This window comes from Hemitrygon akajei, chromosome 9 (assembly GCF_048418815.1).
Source record: "Hemitrygon akajei chromosome 9, sHemAka1.3, whole genome shotgun sequence".
Classification (NCBI taxonomy): domain Eukaryota; kingdom Metazoa; phylum Chordata; class Chondrichthyes; order Myliobatiformes; family Dasyatidae; genus Hemitrygon; species Hemitrygon akajei.
This window is the reverse complement of record NC_133132.1, coordinates 22,666,289-22,686,948: the sequence shown is the minus strand read 5'-3', so window position 1 is coordinate 22,686,948 and position 20,660 is coordinate 22,666,289. Positions and strand designations below refer to the sequence as shown.

At 47.9% G+C, this 20,660-nt stretch overlaps 1 protein-coding gene across 1 annotated transcript in view; it reads left to right on the top strand.

The window, feature by feature from the left end:
• The first annotated feature begins 20,142 nt into the window (after positions 1-20,142).
• The window catches only part of LOC140732638 (T-box-containing protein TBX6L-like), a 36,860-nt gene continuing 36,342 nt past the window's right edge, over positions 20,143-20,660 (top strand). Inside the window, exon 1 of the mRNA XM_073055335.1 lies at positions 20,143-20,161. Within this exon, the coding sequence (XP_072911436.1) occupies positions 20,143-20,161 (19 nt within the window). The remainder of the gene's footprint in view (positions 20,162-20,660) is intronic.

The window sequence follows — 20,660 nt, the reverse complement described above, 5'->3', positions numbered from 1 at the left end:
CACCGGCACCTGTGCAATCACCACCACCGGCACCTGTGCAATCACCAGCACCGGCACCTGTGCAATCACCACCACCGCACCTGTGCAATCACCACCAGCACCTGTGCAATCACCACCGGCACCTGTGCAATTACCAGCACCGGCACCTGTGCAATCACCACCGGCACCTGTGTAATCACCACCACCGGCACCTGTGCAATCACCACCACCGGCACCTGTGCAATCACCAGCACCGGCACCTGTGCAATCACCAGCACCGGCACCTGTGCAATCACCACCTCCGGCACCTGTGCAATCACCACCACCGGCACCTGTGCAATCACCACCACCGGCACCTGTGCAATCACCAGCACCGGCACCTGTGCAATCACCACCACTGGCACCTGTGCAACCACCACCACCGGCACCTGTGCAATCACCAGCACCGGCACCTGTGCAATCACCACCGGCACCTGTGCAATCACCAGCACCGGCACCTGTGCAATCACCACCACTGGCACCTGTGCAACCACCACCACCGGCACCTGTGCAATCACCACCACTGGCACCTGTGCAATCACCACCGGCACCTGTGCAATCACCACCACTGGCACCTGTGCAATCACCACCGGCACCTGTGCAATCACCACCAGCACCTGTGCAATCACCAGCACCGGCACCTGTGCAATCACCACTGGCACCTGTGCAATCACCACCGGCACCTGTGCAACCACCACCACCGGCACCTGTGCAATCACCACCACTGGCACCTGTGCAATCACCACCGGCACCTGTGCAATCACCACCACTGGCACCTGTGCAATCACCACCGGCACCTGTGCAATCACCACCAGCACCTGTGCAATCACCACCACCGGCACCTGTGCAATCACCACCACCGGCACCTGTGCAATCACCACCGGCACCTGTGCAACCACCAACACCGGCACCTGTGCAATCACCACCACTGGCACCTGGGCAATCACCACCGGCACCTGTGCAATCACCACCACTGGCACCTGTGCAATCACCACCGGCACCTGTGCAATCACCACCAGCACCTGTGCAATCACCAGCACCGGCACCTGTGCAATTACCAGCACCGGCACCTGTGCAATCACCACCACCGGCACCTGTGCAATCACCAGCACCGGCACCTGTGCAATCACCACCACCGGCACCTGTGCAATCACCACCAGCACCTGTGCAATCACCACCGGCACCTGTGCAATCACCAGCACCGGCACCTGTGCAATCACCACCGGCACCTGTGCAATCACCACCACCGGCACCTGTGCAATCACCAGCACCGGCACCTGTGCAATCACCACCACCGGCACCTGTGCAATCACCACCACCGGCACCTGTGCAATCACCAGCACCGGCACCTGTGCAATCACCAGCACCGGCACCTGTGCAATCACCACCGGCACCTGTGCAATCACCACCGGCACCTGTGCAATCACCACCACCGGCACCTGTGCAATCACCAGCACCGGCACCTGTGCAATCACCACCGGCACCTGTGCAATCACCAGCACCGGCACCTGTGCAATCACCACCACCAGCACCTGTGCAATCACCACCGGCACCTATGCAATCACCACCACCGGCACCTGTGCAATCACCACCAGCACCTGTGCAATCACCACCACCGGCACCTGTGCAATCACCACCACCGGCACCTGTGCAATCACCACCGGCACCTGTGCAATCACCAGCACCGGCACCTGTGCAATCACCAGCACCGGCACCTGTGCAACCACCACCACCGGCACCTGTGCAATCACCACCACTGGCACCTGTGCAATCACCACCGGCACCTGTGCAATCACCACCACTGGCACCTGTGCAATCACCACCGGCACCTGTGCAATCACCACCAGCACCCGTGCAATCACCACCGGCACCTGTGCAATCACCACCGGCACCTGTGCAACCACCACCACCGGCACCTGTGCAATCACCACCACTGGCACCTGTGCAATCACCACCGGCACCTGTGCAATCACCACCACTGGCACCTGTGCAATCACCACCGGCACCTGTGCAATCACCACCAGCACCTGTGCAATCACCAGCACCGGCACCTGTGCAATCACCAGCACCGGCACCTGTGCAATCACCACCACCGGCACCTGTGCAATCAGCAGCACCGGCACCTGTGCAATCACCACCACCGGCACCTGTGCAATCACCACCACCGGCACCTGTGCAATCACCAGCACCGGCACCTGTGCAATCACCACCACCGGCACCTGTGCAATCAGCAGCACCGGCACCTGTGCAATCACCACCACCGGCACCTGTGCAATCACCAGCACCGGCACCTGTGCAATCACCACCGGCACCTGTGCAATCACCACCACTGGCACCTGTGCAATCACCACCGGCACCTGTGCAATCACCACCAGCACCTGTGCAATCACCACCACCGGCACCTGTGCAATCACCACCACCGGCACCTGTGCAATCACCACCGGCACCTGTGCAACCACCAACACCGGCACCTGTGCAATCACCACCACTGGCACCTGGGCAATCACCACCACCGGCACCTGTGCAATCACCACCACCGGCACCTGTGCAATCACCACCGGCACCTGTGCAATCACCACCAGCACCTGTGCAATCACCAGCACCGGCACCTGTGCAATCACCAGCACCGGCACCTGTGCAATCACCACCACCGGCACCTGTGCAATCACCAGCACCGGCACCTGTGCAATCACCACCGGCACCTGTGCAATCACCACCACCGGCACCTGTGCAATCACCAGCACCGGCACCTGTGCAATCACCACCACCGGCACCTGTGCAATCACCACCACCAGCACCTGTGCAATCACCACCGGCACCTGTGCAATCACCAGCACCGGCACCTGTGCAATCACCACCACCGGCACCTGTGCAATCACCACCACCGGCACCTGTGCAATCACCAGCACCGGCACCTGTGCAATCACCACCACCGGCACCTGTGCAATCACCACCACCGGCACCTGTGCAATCACCACCGGCACCTGTGCAACCACCACCACCGGCACCTGTGCAATCACCACCACTGGCACCTGTGCAATCACCACCGGCACCTGTGCAATCACCACCAGCACCTGTGCAATCACCACCGGCACCTGTGCAATCACCACCACCGGCACCTGTGCAATCACCACCACCGGCACCTGTGCAATCACCACCGGCACCTGTGCAATCACCACCACCGGCACCTGTGCAATCACCACCACCGGCACCTGTGCAATCACCACCGGCACCTGTGCAATCACCACCACCGGCACCTGTGCAATCACCAGCACCGGCACCTGTGCAATCACCACCGGCACCTGTGCAATCACCACCACCGGCACCTGTGCAATCACAGCCGGTGCTACGTAGATCGCAGCGACAGACTCGACTGCCTGATAGACTTAACCTGTAAATATACCTGTAAGAAACTTCGCCCCATGGGGACTCTCTTTTAAAACAAGGGGGGGGGGTGGTTAATGTGGTGAACTACATATACCTGTCTGGACACGCCCCCCCCCCCTCTGCTGACTGCTCCTGTGGCTCCTCCCACAGACCCCGGTATAAAGGCGATTGGAGGCACTGCTCCTCCCTCAGTCTCCAAGATGTCGTGGTCCCTTTTGTTGCTAATAAAAGCCTATCATTCACCTCCTGTCTCCGAGAGTTATTGATGGCACATCACCCACAGAAGAGTCATATTCTGCATGGAGATCGGAGACCAGTGGTGTGTATCAGGGATCTGTTCTGGCACCCCTACTCTTCGTGATTTTTATGTGACCTAAATGAGGAAGTGGAGGGATGGGTTAGTAAATTTGCTGATGACACAAAGGTTGGGGGTTGTAGATAGTATGGAGGGCTGTCAGAAGTTACACTGGGACATTGATAGGATGTGAAAGTGGGCAGAGAAGTGGCAGATGGAGTTCAACCCAGATAAGTGTGAAGTGGTTCATTTTGGTAGGTCAAATATGATGGCAGAATAATGGTAAGACTCTTGGCAGTGTGGAGGATCAGAGGGATCTTGGGGTCCATATTCTCAAAGCTGCTGTGCACATTGACTGTCTGGTTAAGAAGGCATACAGTGCATTGGCCTTCATTAACCGTGGGATTGAGTTTAGGAGCCGAGAGGCAATGTTACAGCTGTATAGAACCCTGGTCAGACCCCACTTGGAGTACTGTGCTCAGTTCTGGTCACCTCACTGCAGGAAGGATGTGGAAGCCATAGAAATGGTGCAGAGGAGATTTACAAGGATGTTGCCTGGATTGGGGAGCATGCCTTATGAGAATAGGTTGAGTGAACTCAGCCTTTTCTCCTTGGAGCGATGAATGATGAGAGGTGACCTGATACAGGTGTATAAGATGATGAGAAGCATTGATCATGTGGATAGTCAGAGGCTTTTTCCCAGAACTGAAATGGCTAACATGAGAGGACACAGTTTTAAGGTGCTGGGGAGTAGGTACAGAGGAGATGTCAGGGGTAAGTTTTTTTATGCAGAGAGTGGTGAGTGGATGGAATGGGCTGCCATTTAAGAGACTCCTGGATAGGTACATGGAGCTTTAAAAATAGAGGGCTATGGGTCACCCTAGGTAATTTCTAAAGTAAGTACATGTTTGGCACAGCATTGTGGGCCGAAGGGCCTGTGTTGCGCTGTAGGTTTTTCATGTTTCTATGTTTATTGAACTGTCTGAGGTGAAAGAGAGGCTGTTGTGCTTTTTTCACCACACAGCCATTACGTACAGGCCATATGAGATCCTCAGTGATGTGCAAGCCAAGGAGTTTAAAGCTTTTCACTCTCTCAACTCCAGATCCATTGATGTCAATGGGGTGAGCCTATCTCCATTCTTCCTGTAATCCACAACCATCTCCTTTGTATTTGCAACATTGAGGGAGGGATAGTTCCTTGACACCACTGTGTCAGGGTGATGACGTCTCTGTAGGCTGAGGAAGTAGATGGGTGGGTTAGTAAGTTTGCTGATGATACAGAAGTTGGGGCTGTTGTGGATAGTCTGGGGGGGTTGTCAGAGGTCACAGCAGGATCCAGAACTGGGCTGAGAAGTGAGAAAGTGGAGGAGGTATTTGGGAAATAATAATCTCACCGGGGCTCCAGGGAGTAAATTGTTAGAGCTGACAGGTCTGTGTGTCCTGATGGACTTAGTCCCCGGCTCTTTAGAAGAGCTAATGAGGCAGTGAATTTTAATTTTCCAAGTTTTCCTAGATTTGTGGAAGCTTTCATGAGATTGGAAAATGATAAATGTGACCCACTTATTCAAAAAGGGTGATAAGAGGCAGGAATACACAGACCATTGTTACTGGGAAATAGTAGAAGGTTATTAATTGCTTTATGACAGGGCACTTGGAGAAAATTAGAATAATCAAATTGACTCAACATTTCTGACCAAAAGGGAAATCTCGTTTGGCTGATTTATTGGAGTTCTTTGAAGATGTAACAGGGCTGTGGATCAAGGGGAACTGTGGATGCACTGTGCTTCGATTTCCAGAAGCCATTTGCTAACGTGGCACATCAAAGGATATTGTTCGAGGTAACATCTTGGTGTGGAGGGAAGTTCATCTGGCTGACAAGAAGCACAGAGACTGGCCATTTTCTGGCTGTCAAACTGTCATGTGTGGTGTGCCAGGAGCCACAGCTTTACACAATTGCTATCAATAACTTGGGTAAAGGCTCTCTGGGAAAGTACATGGGGAGAGTACAAAGGGATTGAGAAAGGTTAACTAGATTGAGCAAAGATGTTGCAACTGGAGTTACAAGGTGGGGGGAATATGAAGCATATTATTAGTGATGCATATTATTAGTGATTAGTGTGGTAAACATTTTTGTAAAGGTTTACCTAGCCAGCAAGGTGGTGGAGAAGCCAACAGACACTTATCGTTCAATGGGAGGGGAATCAAGGGGTTGTGCTTCACTGACAGATCTAGACTACGTGCCGTTGTCTCTCACTGCTGCACCTGCACAAATTATCTCCTCACATCACTCCCGAATAAATTCCTGCTACCTTTCTGCCCCACTGGCCAGACCGTTCATCTACCCAGTGGCCTGCCTGAAACTTGGTCTCCCAGAACATCAAGACGCCTGTGAGGGATGCTGCCAAAATGTCGACTCTTTGTTTCCCTCCACAGATGCTGCCTGACTGACCTGCTGAATCCTTCTAGCAATCTGTGTCTGTTCATCAAAGGGTAATCTTTCGTACCGTTGTTGTTTTTGTATGTATTCATTAAGAATAAAATGTACTTCTGAAATATGAAAAGGTGGCGGTGAGCGCACGTGTGTGATGGATTCTCACAAGTCGTTGCTGCTGCTTATCAGTGCAGCCATTACTCTGCTGTACTTGGAGTTCTGCACTGCTTATTTGAGAAAGAAGCACCAGCATTGAAGAGGATCTAGAGGCCTGTATTCACTGGAGTTTCGAAGAATGTGGGGAGATTTCATTGAAACCTATTGAATGTCGGATAGGTAAAGTGAACGTGGAGAGGATGTTTCTTATCATTCAAAGTCCAGTACCAGAGGCACTGTCTTCAAGGATGTCTCTTTACAAAAGAGATGTGAAGCGGTTTCTTCAGACAAGGTGTGGTGAATCTGTGGAATTCATTGCCACAGGCCGCTGAGGAACCCAAGTCATTGGGTTAATTGAAAGCAGAGGCTGAAAGGTTAGTGAGTGTGTCAAGGGTTTGGGGGAGAAGGCAGAAGAATAGGGTTGAGAGGGATATTAAATCAGTCATGATGGAATGTCTGAGCAGAACTGATGAGCTGAATAGCCTAATCCTGCTCCTGAGTCTTATGTCACCTGTGTATGTGCACCGCCGGCAGGATCGGACCTGCAGTTCCAGCAGTCACCACCTGGTGCCACTGCTGAGCTCCCCAAGATTTCCCCTCTCACTGTGCCACCTACTGGCGGGCCCTGGGAGAGCAGGCGGGAGAATTCACCCACGAACCTGCAAAGCTTTGGATGTATAATGTAACCGGGACACCCATAGAGCATAGAAACAGGCCCTTCAGCCCGCAATGTTGTGCTGAGCCAACTAAATTTGTACTCTAATGGCTGGCTAAATGAATCCCTTCTACCTATACAATGTCCATATCCTTCCATTTTCCTCACATTCATACAGCTATCTAAATGTCTCTTAAAGTTTCTAATGCCTCCACAATCACTCCAGGCAACACATTCCAGACACCCACCACACTGTGGTTAAAAAAAAATTGCCTCTCACATCTCATTTGAACTTACCCCCTGTCTCATGGCCTCTAGTGTTAGACAATTTCAATCCTGGGGAAAAGGTACCGGCTGTCTGCACTATCTATGCCGCTCATAATCTTATAAACCACTATTAGATCTCCCCTCAGCTTTTGCTGCTCCAGAGCAAACAGCCCAAGTTTGTCCAGCCTCTCATTACAGCTTTTCATACAGCTGCACAGCACATTCAAGATTAAGACAAACTTAAAGTAAATTTATATTCAAATTACATATATGTCTCCATGTGCAATCCTGAAATTACTTTTCGTGTGCACATACTCAATAAATCCGTAATAGAATAATAGCCATAATAAAGTCAATGAAAGACCGCACCAACTGGGTGTTATCCCTTATGCAAACAACAACAAGCTATGCAAATACAAAAATTGATGATGATAATAATAATAAATTAGTAACAAATATCAAGAACATCAAATGAAGAGTCTTTGAAAGACATTGAAGGTTGTACAAACCTTTCAGAGATGGAGCAAGTGAGGATATTGCCTTTGGTTCGAGATAATGATGGTTGAGTAGTTGTTTCTGAACCTGGTGGTGAGAGACCTGTAGCTCTTCCTGACAGCAGCAGCGAGAAGAGAGCAGAAAAGGACCTGGACCCACTGCAATTTGGCTATCGCCTCAATAGGTCTACGGCAGACATGATCTCAGCGTTTCTCAACACAGCCTTGGATCACCTGGACAATACGAACACTTATGTTAGGTTGCTGTTTATTGACTATCTCAGCATTTAACACCATCATTCCTACAATCCTGATCGAAAAGCTGCAGAACCTGGGCCTCTGTACCTCCCTCTGCAACTGGATCCCTGACTTCCCAACTATAAAACCACAATCTGTGTGGATTGGTAATAAAATCAACAATCATCATCCTCCAATCAGGGATGTGTGCTTAGCCCATTGCTCTACTCTTTCTACACCCATGACTGTAGGATTGGGAATGTGTTTATTGGATAGTTGGATTGGGACTGTATTTATTGGACAGTACGATTGTGACTGTGTTTATTGGATAGGAGTAGGAACTGTGTTCACTGGACAGTAGGATTGTAACCCTGTTTATTGCATAGTAAGATTGGGACAGTGTGTATTGGACGGGGATAGGAATTGTGTTTTCCATGGACAATAGGATTGGGACTGTGTTTATTGAATGAGAATAGGAACTATGCTTATTGGACAGAAGGATTGGGAATGTGCTTATGGGATAGGGATGGGAACTGTGTTTATGTGACAATAAGAATGGGACTGAGTTTATTGAACTCTAGGAGTGGGACCGTGTTTATTGTACCATGAGATTGGGACTTTGTTTATTGGACGATGGGATTGGAACAGTGTTTATTGGACAGGAATTAAGAAAAGAAATTATAGGACAATGGTATTGTGTTTATTGGAGTGTAGGGTTGGGACTGTGTTTATTTGACAAAATGGATTGGAAATGTGTTTATTGTTCGGAGATATGAACTGATTTATTAGACAGTAGGACTGGGACAGCTTTTACTCAGTAGGGAATGGGAATGACAATAAGAATGGGAATGTGTTTATTGGACTGTAGAATTAGGACTGTATTTATTGTACAATAGAACAGGAAATTTGTTTATTGGACAATAAGATTGAACTGTGTTTATTGGACATGAATAGGAACTGCGTTTATTTGAGAATAGGAATGGGACTGTGGTTATTGGACAATAGCATTGGTAATGTTTTTATTGGACAATAGGATTGGACTGTGTTAATTGGATGAGAATAGGAACTATGTTTATTGGACAAGAGGATTGAAACTGTTTTATTGGATAGTGATAAGAACTGTGTTTATTGTGCAGTACGATGGTGTTTATCAGACTGGTGATTGGAACTGTGTTTGTTTGACAATAGGAATAGGACTGTTTTTTTAGGACAGTAGGATTGAGAAAAAAATGTGGTTTTTTTTGGACAGGAGGATTGGGTCTGTGGTTACGGGAAATAGGATTGGTACTGTGTTTATTGGACTATTGGATTGGAACTGCGTTCATTGGACGGGAATAGCATCTGTGTTTACAAGCCAATATAATTTGGGCGGTGTTTATAGGACAGGGATTGGACCTGTGTTTATTGGAGAATACGAGTATGACTGTGTTTATTTCATGGGAATAGAAATGGTGTTTATTTGACAATAGGATTGGGACTGTGTTTATTGGACATTAGGGTTGGGACTGTCTTTATTAGACAATAGGATTGGGACTGTGTTTGTTGCACAGTAAGATTGGGACTGTGTTTATTTGATGGGGATAAGAACCATGTTTATTGGACAATAGGATTGGGGGGGTGTTTACTGGATGAGTGTGGGAACTGTGTTTATTGGACAGAAGGATTGGGACTGGATGAGTCTTACCTCAGTGGTTGGTAAGTTGATGGAAAAGATCCTGAGAGGCAGGATTTATGAACATTTGGAGAGGCATAATATGAATAGGAATAGTCAGCATGGCTTTGTCAAGGGCGAGTCGTTCCTTATGAGCCTGACTGAATTTTTTCAGGATGTGACTAAACACATTGATGAAGGAAGAGCAGTAGATGTAGTGTATATGGATTTCAGCAAGGCATTTGATAAGGTACCCCATGCAAGGCTTATTGAGAAAGTAAGGAGGCATAGGATCCAAGGGGATATTGCTTTGTGGATCCGGAACTGGCTTGCTCACAGAAGGCAAAGAGCAGTTGTAGAGGGGTCATATTCTGCATGGAGGCCGGTGACCAGTGGGGTGCCTCAGGGATCTGTTCTGGAACTCTTCTTTTTGTGATTTTTGTAAATGACTTGGATGAGGAAGTGGAGGGATGGGTTAGTAAATTTGCTGATGACACAAAGGTTGGGGCATGTTGTGGATAGTGTGGAGGGCTGTCAGAGATTACAGTGGGACATGGATAGGATGCAAAACTGGGCTGAGAAGTGGCAGGTGGAGTTTAACCCAGATAAGTGTGAAGTGGTTCATTTTGGTAGGTCAAATATGATGGCAGAATAATGGTAAGACTCTTGGCAGTGTGGAGGATCAGAGGGATCTTGGGGTCTGAGTCCATAGGACACTCAAAGCTGCTATGCAGTTTGACTCTGTGCTTAAGAATGCATACGGTGCATTGGTCTTCATCAGTCATGGGATTGAGTTTAGGAGCTGAAAGTTAATGTTGCAGCTATATAGGACCCTGGTCAGACCCCACTTGGAGTACTGTGCTCAGTTCTGGTAGCCTCACTACAGGAAGGATGTGGAAACCATAGAAAGGGTGCAGAGGAGATTTATAAGGATGTTGCCTGGATTGGGGAGCATGCTTTATGAGAATAGGTTGAGTGAACTCGGCCTTTTCTCCTTGGAGCAGCGGAGGATGAGAGGTGACCTGATAGAAATGTGTAAGTTGATGAGAGGCATTGATTGTGTGGATAGTCAGAGGCTTTTTCCCAGGGTGGAAATGGCTGACACAAGAGAGCACAGTTTTAAGGTGCTTGCAAGTGGGTGCAGAGGAGATGTCAGGGATAAGTTTTTTACGAAGAGAATGATGAGTGTGTGGAATGGCCTCCGGTGACGGTGGTGGAGACGGAAACGATAGGGTCCTTTAAGAGACTCCTGGTTGGATGCATAGAGCTTAGAAAAATGAGAGCTTTGGGTAAGCCTAGGTAGTTCTAAGGTTAAGGACATGTTTGGCACAGCTTTGTGGGCTGAAGGGCCGGTGTAGGTTTTCTATGTTTCTACTGTGTTAATTGGACAGTAGGATTGGGCCTGTTTATTGGATGGGAATTGGAACTGTGTTCATTGGCCCGTAGGATTTAAACTGTGTTTATTGGACTCTATGATTGGGACTATGTTTATTGGATGGTAGGATTAGCACTGTGTTTATTGGACAATAGAATTGGGACTGTGTTTATCAGATGGAAATAAGAACTGTGTTCATTGGACAATAGGAGTGGGATTGTGTTTATTGGACAACAGGATTGTGACTGCATTTATTGGACTGTAGGAGTGGGAATGTGTTTATTGGACAACAGGATTGTGATTATTGGACAATAGGATTGGGACTGTGTTTATTGGAGTGTAGGACTGGGACTGTGTTTATTGGATGGTGAGAGGAACTGTGTCTGTTGGACAGTAGGCTTGGGACTGTGGTTATTGGACAATAGGACAGGGACCCTGTTTATTGCACAGTGGGATGGGGACTATGTGTATATAGATTGGAAAAGGAACTGTGTTTACTGGACAATAGGATTGGGACTGTTTATTGGATGGGAATGGGAACTATGTTTATTTCTTTATGGGACTGTCGTTATTGGACAATAGGATTGGTATTGAACAGATTGAGAAGGGACGGTCATTTCTTCAGCAGTTTAAACAGGGCACGACTGCGCAAGCGCGTGAAGGTCGGCCTCTGAGATCAGCGGGAGAGTTTAAAAAGTATACGGATCAACAGGCGACGGAGTAGAGGGAGACAGAGTAGGAAGGCTTTGGCTTGAGAGGCTTTGGCGAGCAGAGGCTGAGGACGAGCTTCACTCCCATTCAGGTAAGGCCAGGTAAGCTCCTTTAATAACTCTAATTAACTTAGGAGTAGGTAATGGAGGCAGCAGTTAGGGCAGTTGAGTGCTCTGTTTGCAGTATGTGGGAAGTTAGGGTGAACACAGCTGTCCCTGATGATGACACCTGTAAAAGGTGCATCCAGCTGCAACTCCTGACAAACCATGTTAGGGAACTGGAGCTGGATGAACTTCGGATCATTCAGGAGGCAGAGGCAGAAATAGACAGGAGTTACAGGGAGATCGTCACCCCTAAGAGTCAGGAGACAGGTAGCTGGGTGACTGTCAGGAGAGGGAAGGGGAATGGACAGAATGAGCAGAGACCCCTGCGGCCATTCCTATCAATAATAAGTATACCATTTTGAATACTGTTGGTGGGGACGACCTACCAGGAACAAGTTGCTGTGGTTGCATCTCTGGCACTGAGACTGGACCCTCAGCTCAGGAGGGAAGCAGGGAAAAGAGGAGAGCTGTAGTGATAAGAGTTTCGATAGTTAGGGGGACAGATAAGAGGTTCTGTGGAAGAGATCGAGAATCCCGGACCCTGGTGCCAGGGTCCACAATATCTCAGACTGAGTTCTCAGTATTCTCAAGAGGAAGAGTGAGCAGCCAGATGTCGTGGTCCATGTAGGGACCAATGACGTGGATAGGAAGGAGGAGGAGGTCCTGCAAAGAGAATTTAGGGAGTTAGGTGCAAAGTTGAAGGACAGGACCTCCAGGGTTGCAATCTCAGGATCTCAACGTGCTGTTGAGGCTAGAAATAGGAAGATAATGCAGCTAAATATGTGGCTGAGGAGTTGGTGCAGGAGGGAGGGCTTCATGTTTCTGGACAATTGGGCCTTGTTCCAGGGAAGGTGGGACCTGTTCCCACGGGATGGGTTGCACCCGAACTGGAGGGGGACTAACATCCTTGCGGGAAGGTTTGCTAGTGCTGCTCCGGGGGGTTTAAACTAGATTTTCAGTGGGAGGGGAACCAGAGTGTTAGAGCAGATAGTGAGGTGGAGGAGGATAAAGGTCATGCGAGAACTGCAAGTATGGTACATGGAGTAAAGCCAGATCTAACATATAAAGAGGCTTTGAGGAAAGGGAAGCAGAATAAAGGGAGTAAAGGTAGTAAGGTAGAAGGGCTAAAGTGTGTGTACTTCAATGCAAGAAGCATCAGGAACAAAGGTGATGAACTGCGAGCTTGGATACATACATGGAATTATGATGTAGTGGCCATTACGGAGACTTGGCTGGCACCAGGGCAGGAATGGATTCTCAATATTCCTGGATTTCAGTGCTTTAGAAGGGATAGAGAGGGGGGGAAAGGGGAGGAAGGGTGGCATTACTGGTCAGGGATACTATTACAGCTGCAGAAAGGGTGGGTAATATAGCAGGATCCTCTTTTGAGTCAGTATGGATAGAAGTCAGGAACAGGAAGGGAGCAGTTACTCTACTGGGGGTATTCTATAGGCCCTCTGGTAGCAGCAGAGATACCGAGGAGCAGATTGTGAGGCAGATTTTGGAAAGGTGCAAAAATAACAGGGTTGTTATCATGGGTGACTTTAACTTCCCTAAAATTGATTGGCACCTGATTAGTTCCAATGGTTTAGACGGGGCAGAGTTTGTTAAGTGCGTCCAGGACGGATTCCTGTCACAGTATGTTGACAGGCCGACTAGGGGGAATGCCGTACTAGATCTAGTATTAGGTAATGAACCGGGTCAGGTCACAGATCTGTCAGTGGGTGAGCATCTGGGGGACAGTGACCACCACTCCCTGGCCTTTAACATTATCATGGAAAAGGACAGAATCAGAGAGGACAGGAAAATTTTTTATTAGGGAAGGGCAAAGGCTAGAACTTGCGGGTGTGAATTGGGATGATGTTTTTGCAGGGAAATGTACTATGGACCTGTGGTCGATGTTTAAGGATCTCTTGCAGGATGTTAGGGATAAATTTGTCCCAGTGAGGAAGATAAAGAATGGTAGGGTGAAGGAACCATGGGTGACAAGTGAAGTGGAAAATCTAGTCAGGTGGAAGAAGGCAGCATACACGAGGTTTAGGAAGTAAGGATCAGATGAGTCTATTGAGGAATATAGGGTAGCAAGAAAGGAGCTGAAGAGAGCAAGAAGGGGGCATGAGAAGGCCTTGGCGAGTAGGGTAAAGGAAAACCCCAAGGCATTCTTCAGTTATGTGAAGGACAAAAGGTTGACAGGAGTGAAGATTAGAGATAAAGGTGGGAAGATGTGCCTGGAGGCTGTGGAAGTGAGCGAGGTCCTCAATGAATACTTCTCTTCGGTATTCACCAATGAGAGGGAACTTGATGACGGTGAGGACAATACGAGTGAGGTTGATGTTCTGGAACATGTTGATATTAAGGGAAAAGAGGTGTTGGAGTTGTTAAAATACATTAGGATGGATAAGTCCCCAGGGCCTGATGGAATATTCCCCAGGCTGCTCCACAAGGCGAGGGAAGAGATTGCTGAACCTCTGGCTAGGATCTTTATGTCCTAGTTGTCCACAGGAATGGTACCGGAGGACTGGAGGGAGGCGAATGTTGTCCCCTTGTTCAAAAAAGGTAGTAGGGATAGTCCAGGTAATTATAGACCAGTGAACCTTACGTCTGTGGTGGGAAAGCTGTTGGAAAAGATTCTATGGGCATTTAGAGAATCATGGTCTGATCAGGCACAGTCAGCATGGCTTTGTGAAGGGCAGATCGTGTCCAACAAGCTTGATAGAGTTATTTGAGGAGGTGACCAGGCATATAGATGAGAGTAGTGCAGTGGATGTGATCTACATGGATTTTAGTAAGGCATTTGACAAGGTTCCACACGATAGGCTTATTCAGAAAGTCAGAAGGCATGGGATCCAGGGAAGTTTGGCCAGGTGGATTCAGAATTGGCTTGCCTGCAGAGAGCAGAGGGTCGTGGTGGAGGGAGTACATTCAGATTGGAGAGTTGTGAGTAGTGGTGTCCCACAAGGATCGATTCTGGAACCTCTGTTTTCATGATTTTTTATTAACGACATGGATGTTGGGGTAGAAGGGTGGGTTGGCAAGTTTGCAGATGACACAAAGGTTGGTGGTGTTGTAGATAGTGTAGAGGATTGTCAAAGATTGCAGAGAGACATTGATAGGATGCAGAAGTGGGCTGAGAAGTGGCAGATGGAGTTCAACCTGGAGAAGTGTGAGGTGGTACACTTTGGAAGGACAAACTCCAAGGCAGAGTACAAAGTAAATGGCAGGATACTTGGTAGTGTGGAGGAGCAGAGGGATCTGGGGGTACATGTCCACAGATCCCTGAAAGTTGCCTCACAGGTAGATAGGGTAGTTAAGAAAGCTTATGGAGTGTTAGTTTTCATAAGTTGAGGGATAGAGTTTAATAGTCACGGGGCAATGATGCAGATCTATAAAACTCTAGTTAGGCCACACTTGGAGTACTGTGTCCAGTTCTGGTCTCCTCACTATAGGAAGGATGTGGAAAGGGTACAAAGGAGATCTACCAGGATGCTGCCTGGTTTAGAGAGTATGCATTATGATCAGAGATTAAGGGAGCTCGGGCTTTACTCTTTGGAGAGAAGGAGGATGAGAGGAGACATGATAGAGGTGTACAAGATATTAAGAGGAATAGATATAGGTACTATCTACCTATTATAGAGGAATCGATTTAGGTATTAATATTGAAGTAGTAAAACAGATTCAACAGTGGCTGCATGGGAGATGTCAGAGAGTAGTGGTGGATAACTGTTTGTCAGGTGACTAGTGGTGTGCCTCAGGGATCTGTACTGGGTCGAGTGTTGTTTGTCATATACATTAATGATCTGGATGATGGGGTGGTAAATTGGATTAGTAAATATGCAGATGATACGAAGATAGGAGGCGTTGTGGATAATAAAGAAGGTTTTCAAAGTTTGCAGAGAGATTTAGGCCAGTTAGAAGAGTGGGCTGAACGATGGCAGATGGAGTTTAATGCTGATAAATGTGAGGTGCTACATTTTGGTAGGAATAATCCAAATAGGACATACATGGTAAATGGTAGGGCACTGAGAAATGCAGTAGAACAGAGTGATCTAGGAATAGATAAAAGAATAAATCAGAGCATTGAGTATTGGAGTTGGGATGTAATGTTAAAATTGTACAAGGCATTGGTAAGGCCGAATTTGGAGTATTGTGTACTGTTCTGGTCACCGAATTATAGGAAAGATATCAACAAAATAGAGTACAGAGGAGATTTACTGGAATGTTACCTGGGTTTCAGCACCTAAGTTACAGGGAAAGGTTGAACAAGTTAGGTCTTTATTCTTTGGAGCTTAGAAGGTTGAGAGGGCACTTGATAAAGGTATTTAAAATTATGGAGGCGGATAGATAGAGTTGACGTGGATATGCTTTTTCCATTGAGAGTAGGGGAGATTCAAACAAGAGGACATGAATTGAGAGTTAGGGGGCAAAAGTTTAAGGGTAACACGAGGGGGAATTTCTTTACTCAGAGAGTGGTAGTTGTGTGGAATGAGCTTCCAGTAGAAGTGGTAGAGGCAGGTTCGGTATTGTCATTTAAAGTAAAATTGGATTGGTATATGGACAGGAAAGGAATGGAGGGTTATGGGCTGAGTGTGGGTCAGTGGGACTAGATGAGTAAGCGTCAGCACGGACTAGAAGGGCCGAGATGGCCTGTTTCCGTGCTGTAATTGTTATATGGTTATAGATAGAGTGGACAGCCAGCACCACTTCCCCAGGGCACCACTGCTCAATACAAGAGGACATGGCTTTAAGGTAAGGGGTGGAAAGTTCAAGGGGGATATTAGAGGAGGGTTTTTTACTCAGAGAGTGGCTGGTGCGTGGAATGCACTGCCTGAGTCAGTGGTGGAGACAGATACACTAGTGAAGTTTAAGAAACTACTAGTTAGGTATATGGAGGAATTTAAGGTGGAGGGTTATATGGGGGGGCAGGGTTTAAGGGCACAACATTGTGGGCCGAAGGGCCAGTACTGTGCTGGATTGTTCTTTGTTCTTTTGTTTGTGTTGTTTTTATTGGGCAATAGGATTGGGACTGTGTTCATTACATGGGAATAGGAACTGTGTTTATTTGTTTATGGGACTGTTGCTATTGGACAATAGGATTGGTATTGTGTTTACTGGGCAGTAGGATTGAGACTGTGTTTATTGGACTGTAGGAGTGGGACTGTGTTCATTGCATGGGAATAGGAACTGTGTTTGTTGGACTATAGAATTGGGTCTGTGTTCATTGCATGGGAATAGGAACTGTGTTTATTGGACTATAGAACTGGGTCTGTGCTCATTGCATGGGAATAGGAACTGTGTTTATTGGACAATAGAATTGGGTCTGTTCATTGCAAGGGAATAGGAACTGTGTTTATTGGACTATAGAACTGGGTCTGTGTTCATTGCATGGGAATAGGAACTGTGTTTATTGGACTATAGAATTGGGTCTGTGTTTATTGGACTATAGAATTGGGTCTGTGTTCATTGCATGGGAATAAGAACTGTGTTTATTGGACTATAGAACTGGGTCTGTGTTCATTGCATGGGAATAGGAACTGTGTTTATTGGACTATAGAACTGGGTCTGTGTTCATTGCATGGGAATAGGAACTGTGTTTATTGGACTATAGAATTGGGTCTGTGTTTATTGGACTATAGAATTGGGTCTGTGTTTATTGCATGGGAATAGGAACTGTGTTTATTGGACTATAGAATTGGGTCTGTGTTCATTGCATGGGAATAGGAACTGTGTTTATTGGATTATAGAACTGGGTCTGTGTTCATTGCATGGGAATAGGAACTGTGTTTATTGGACTATAGAATTGGGTCTGTGTTTATTGCATGGGAATAGGAACTGTGTTTATTGGATTATAGAACTGGGTCTGTGTTCATTGCATGGGAATAGGAACTGTGTTTATTGGACTATAGAACTGGGTCTGTGTTCATTGCATGGGAATAGGAACTGTGTTTATTGGACTATAGAATTGGGTCTGTTCATTGCATGGGAATAGGAACTGTGTTTATTGGACTATTGAATTGGGTCTGTGTTTATTGCATGGGAATAGGAACTGTGTTTATTGGACTATAGAATTGGGTCTGTGTTTATTGCATGGGAATAGGAACTGTGTTTATTGGACTATAGAACTGGGTCTGTGTTCATTGCATGGGAATAGGAACTGTGTTTATTGGACTATAGAATTGGGTCTGTGTTTATTGCATGGGAATAGGAACTGTGTTTATTGGACTATTGAATTGGGTCTGTGTTTATTGCATGGGAATAGGAACTGTGTTTATTGGACTATTGAATTGGGTCTGTGTTTATTGCATGGGAATAGGAACTGTGTTTATTGGACTGCAAACTGCAGGCGGACTGTTTTCGACTGCATACATGGCCTCTTGCATCCAGGCCAAAAGGCCTCACAGGAACTGGTTGCACTAAAGTTTGTTTGGCACGGCCTCAGAAAGGAAGTGTGTGATTGGACTGCAGCCTGTGTGGAGTGCCAGCAGGCAAAAATTAACCGTCATATTCAGGTGCCACTGCCACCTTTTGAGGTCCCTGAGCGATGGTTTGACCATGTCAGTGTGGACCTTGTTGGTCCTCTTCCCCCCACCTCCCATGGTTTCACACACTTTCTTACCATGGTGGACCATACCACCAGTTGGCCAGAGGTCGTCTGCCTAGCACCAACAATGGCCGCAGACATGGCTTTGGCGATCATCAGCATTTGGGTGCTCATTTTGGCACCTCATCTGTTATTTCCTCTGACCGTGTCCCCCAATTCATATCAGACCTCTGGGCAGCGATGACCCAGAACCTCGGTGATAAGCTACATCACACCATGTTGTATCACCCCCAGTCCAATGGTCTATGTGAGCAGTTCCATCACTCCTTAAAGGCTGCTCTGAGAGCTTCCCAGACAGACAAGTGGTGGCTTGATCATCTCCCAAGGGTCCTGCTGGGGCTCAGAACAACCCCAAAAGAGGACCTGCAGTCAGCCACAGCTGAGCTGATATATGAACAGCCGTTATGAGTGCCAGGTGATTTCACTGCTGATGCCACGACTACCTGCTTGGCCTCTCAACAGCAGTCCACTCTCTTCAGTAAATTCAATTCCTTTTCACTCATCCCTATCTCACATCAGGGCATAAAGGACTCTTGGGTTCTTGTTGACCTACATTCAATTCACCTCATTTGTTTTCATCCGCCATGATGTACACCAACATCCTCTTAGACCTCCTCACTTTCCATGTTTTGGACCATTCTGTGTTTTGGATATAATAGAGAAGAGGGGTAAACCTGAACGTATTTTGGTAGATCACCTTAAACCAGCCCACCAAGATTTAGGGTATTCTGCTGCCATGCATCTGGTGTCACGACACGACCATAAGCGTGGAAAGGCATCTCAGGACGTGCCAGAAGCACCTGCTGTTCCTTCACCCATGTAGCACAGGAGGCTCATCCAAGGTTACAATGCCCATTTTAGTGAATTCTGGGGAGTCAATGTAGGGTAATTCACAACCACCGACACTGAAGGGGTTTCACCCATGTAGCACAGGAGGCTCATCCAAGCTCCAGACAGGGTTACAGTCAGGAGAAAATCTGCAGAAGCTGGAAATCCGAGCAACACACACAAAATGCTGGAGGAACTCAGCAGGCCGGGTAGCATCTGTGGAAAAAAAGTACCATTGACGTTTCAGGCTGAAAGGTCAACTATACCCTTTTCCATAGATGCTGCCTGGCCTGCTGAGTTCCTCCAGCATCTTGTGTGTGAGGCTCACACTGTTGGCTTTAGTGAACTCGGGGGGTAGGGTAACATAATTGGTGGAAACAACCACACCACCAACAATGAATGGTGGTTTCACTCTCAGGGGCTGGTCAGATGTGATAATATAATGACATTATTAAATAGTTTTTAGCTCGCTTGGAATTCAGTTTTTTGGAATTCAATAAATAAGTTGCTATGGCTTTTCTGAAACATAACAATACCCCGGCAATTTATTTGTGAAAAGCTACATTAGGAGGGAGGGAAGGGAGAGGTGGTGGGGATGGGGTGCAAGTGAGAGAGGACAGCAGGATTGGAAAGAATTTGAGGGATAGACATGGGATGAGGATGAAGCGGATAGTGTGGGATAATGGAGAAAGGAGACTGGGGATGGGTGAGGGAATTTCAGGAGGGGAGAGGGTGGGGAGGGAAAGCCAAGGAGGAGTTGGAGATGAGAGGGACAGGTTGGGGTCCAGCACGCTCGTTTCTCGTTCAGGTATGATCCACTGATAAATTTAGAATTACCTTCTTTCCCTCCACCATCACATTGTAATTTATAGTAATGGGAGGGGGTGAGGATATGAGGGGAGGGATTGGCGAGTAATGCGGGAGGGTAGAAAGCGATGGAGGTGGAGATGAGAGGTGAGGGGAGTGGGGTTCAGAGGAGAGGGTGGAGATGGGGCGGTTTGGTGGAGGGATGCATGGGAGAGGAGGGAACTGTAGGGAGTGTTTTGGGCAAGGGGATGAGGGAGAGGAGGGGAGGGTTGGGTTGAGAGGAGTGGGGTGTGGTTTGGGGAGTGGGGTGGGAGAGGAGGGGATGGTATAGAGAGGAGGGGAAGGTGGCGTTGAGAGGAGAGGGTGGAGTGGGGTTTGGTTTGGGGAAGGGGAGGGTGGGGTTGAGAGGAGAGGGTAGAGGGGTGTGGTTTAGGGGAAGGGAAGGTGGGAGAGGGGGAGGGTGGGGTTGGGTGGAGAGGGGAGTAGTTTGGGGAGGGGAGGTGGGAGAGGAGGGAGGGTAGTGTTTTGGGAGGGGGAGGGTGGGGTTGGGTGGGGAGGGGAGGTGGGAGAGGAGGGGAGGGTGGGGTTGGGAGGAGAGAGTGGAGAGGGGAGTGGTTTGGGGAGGGGAGGTGGGAGAGGAGGGGAG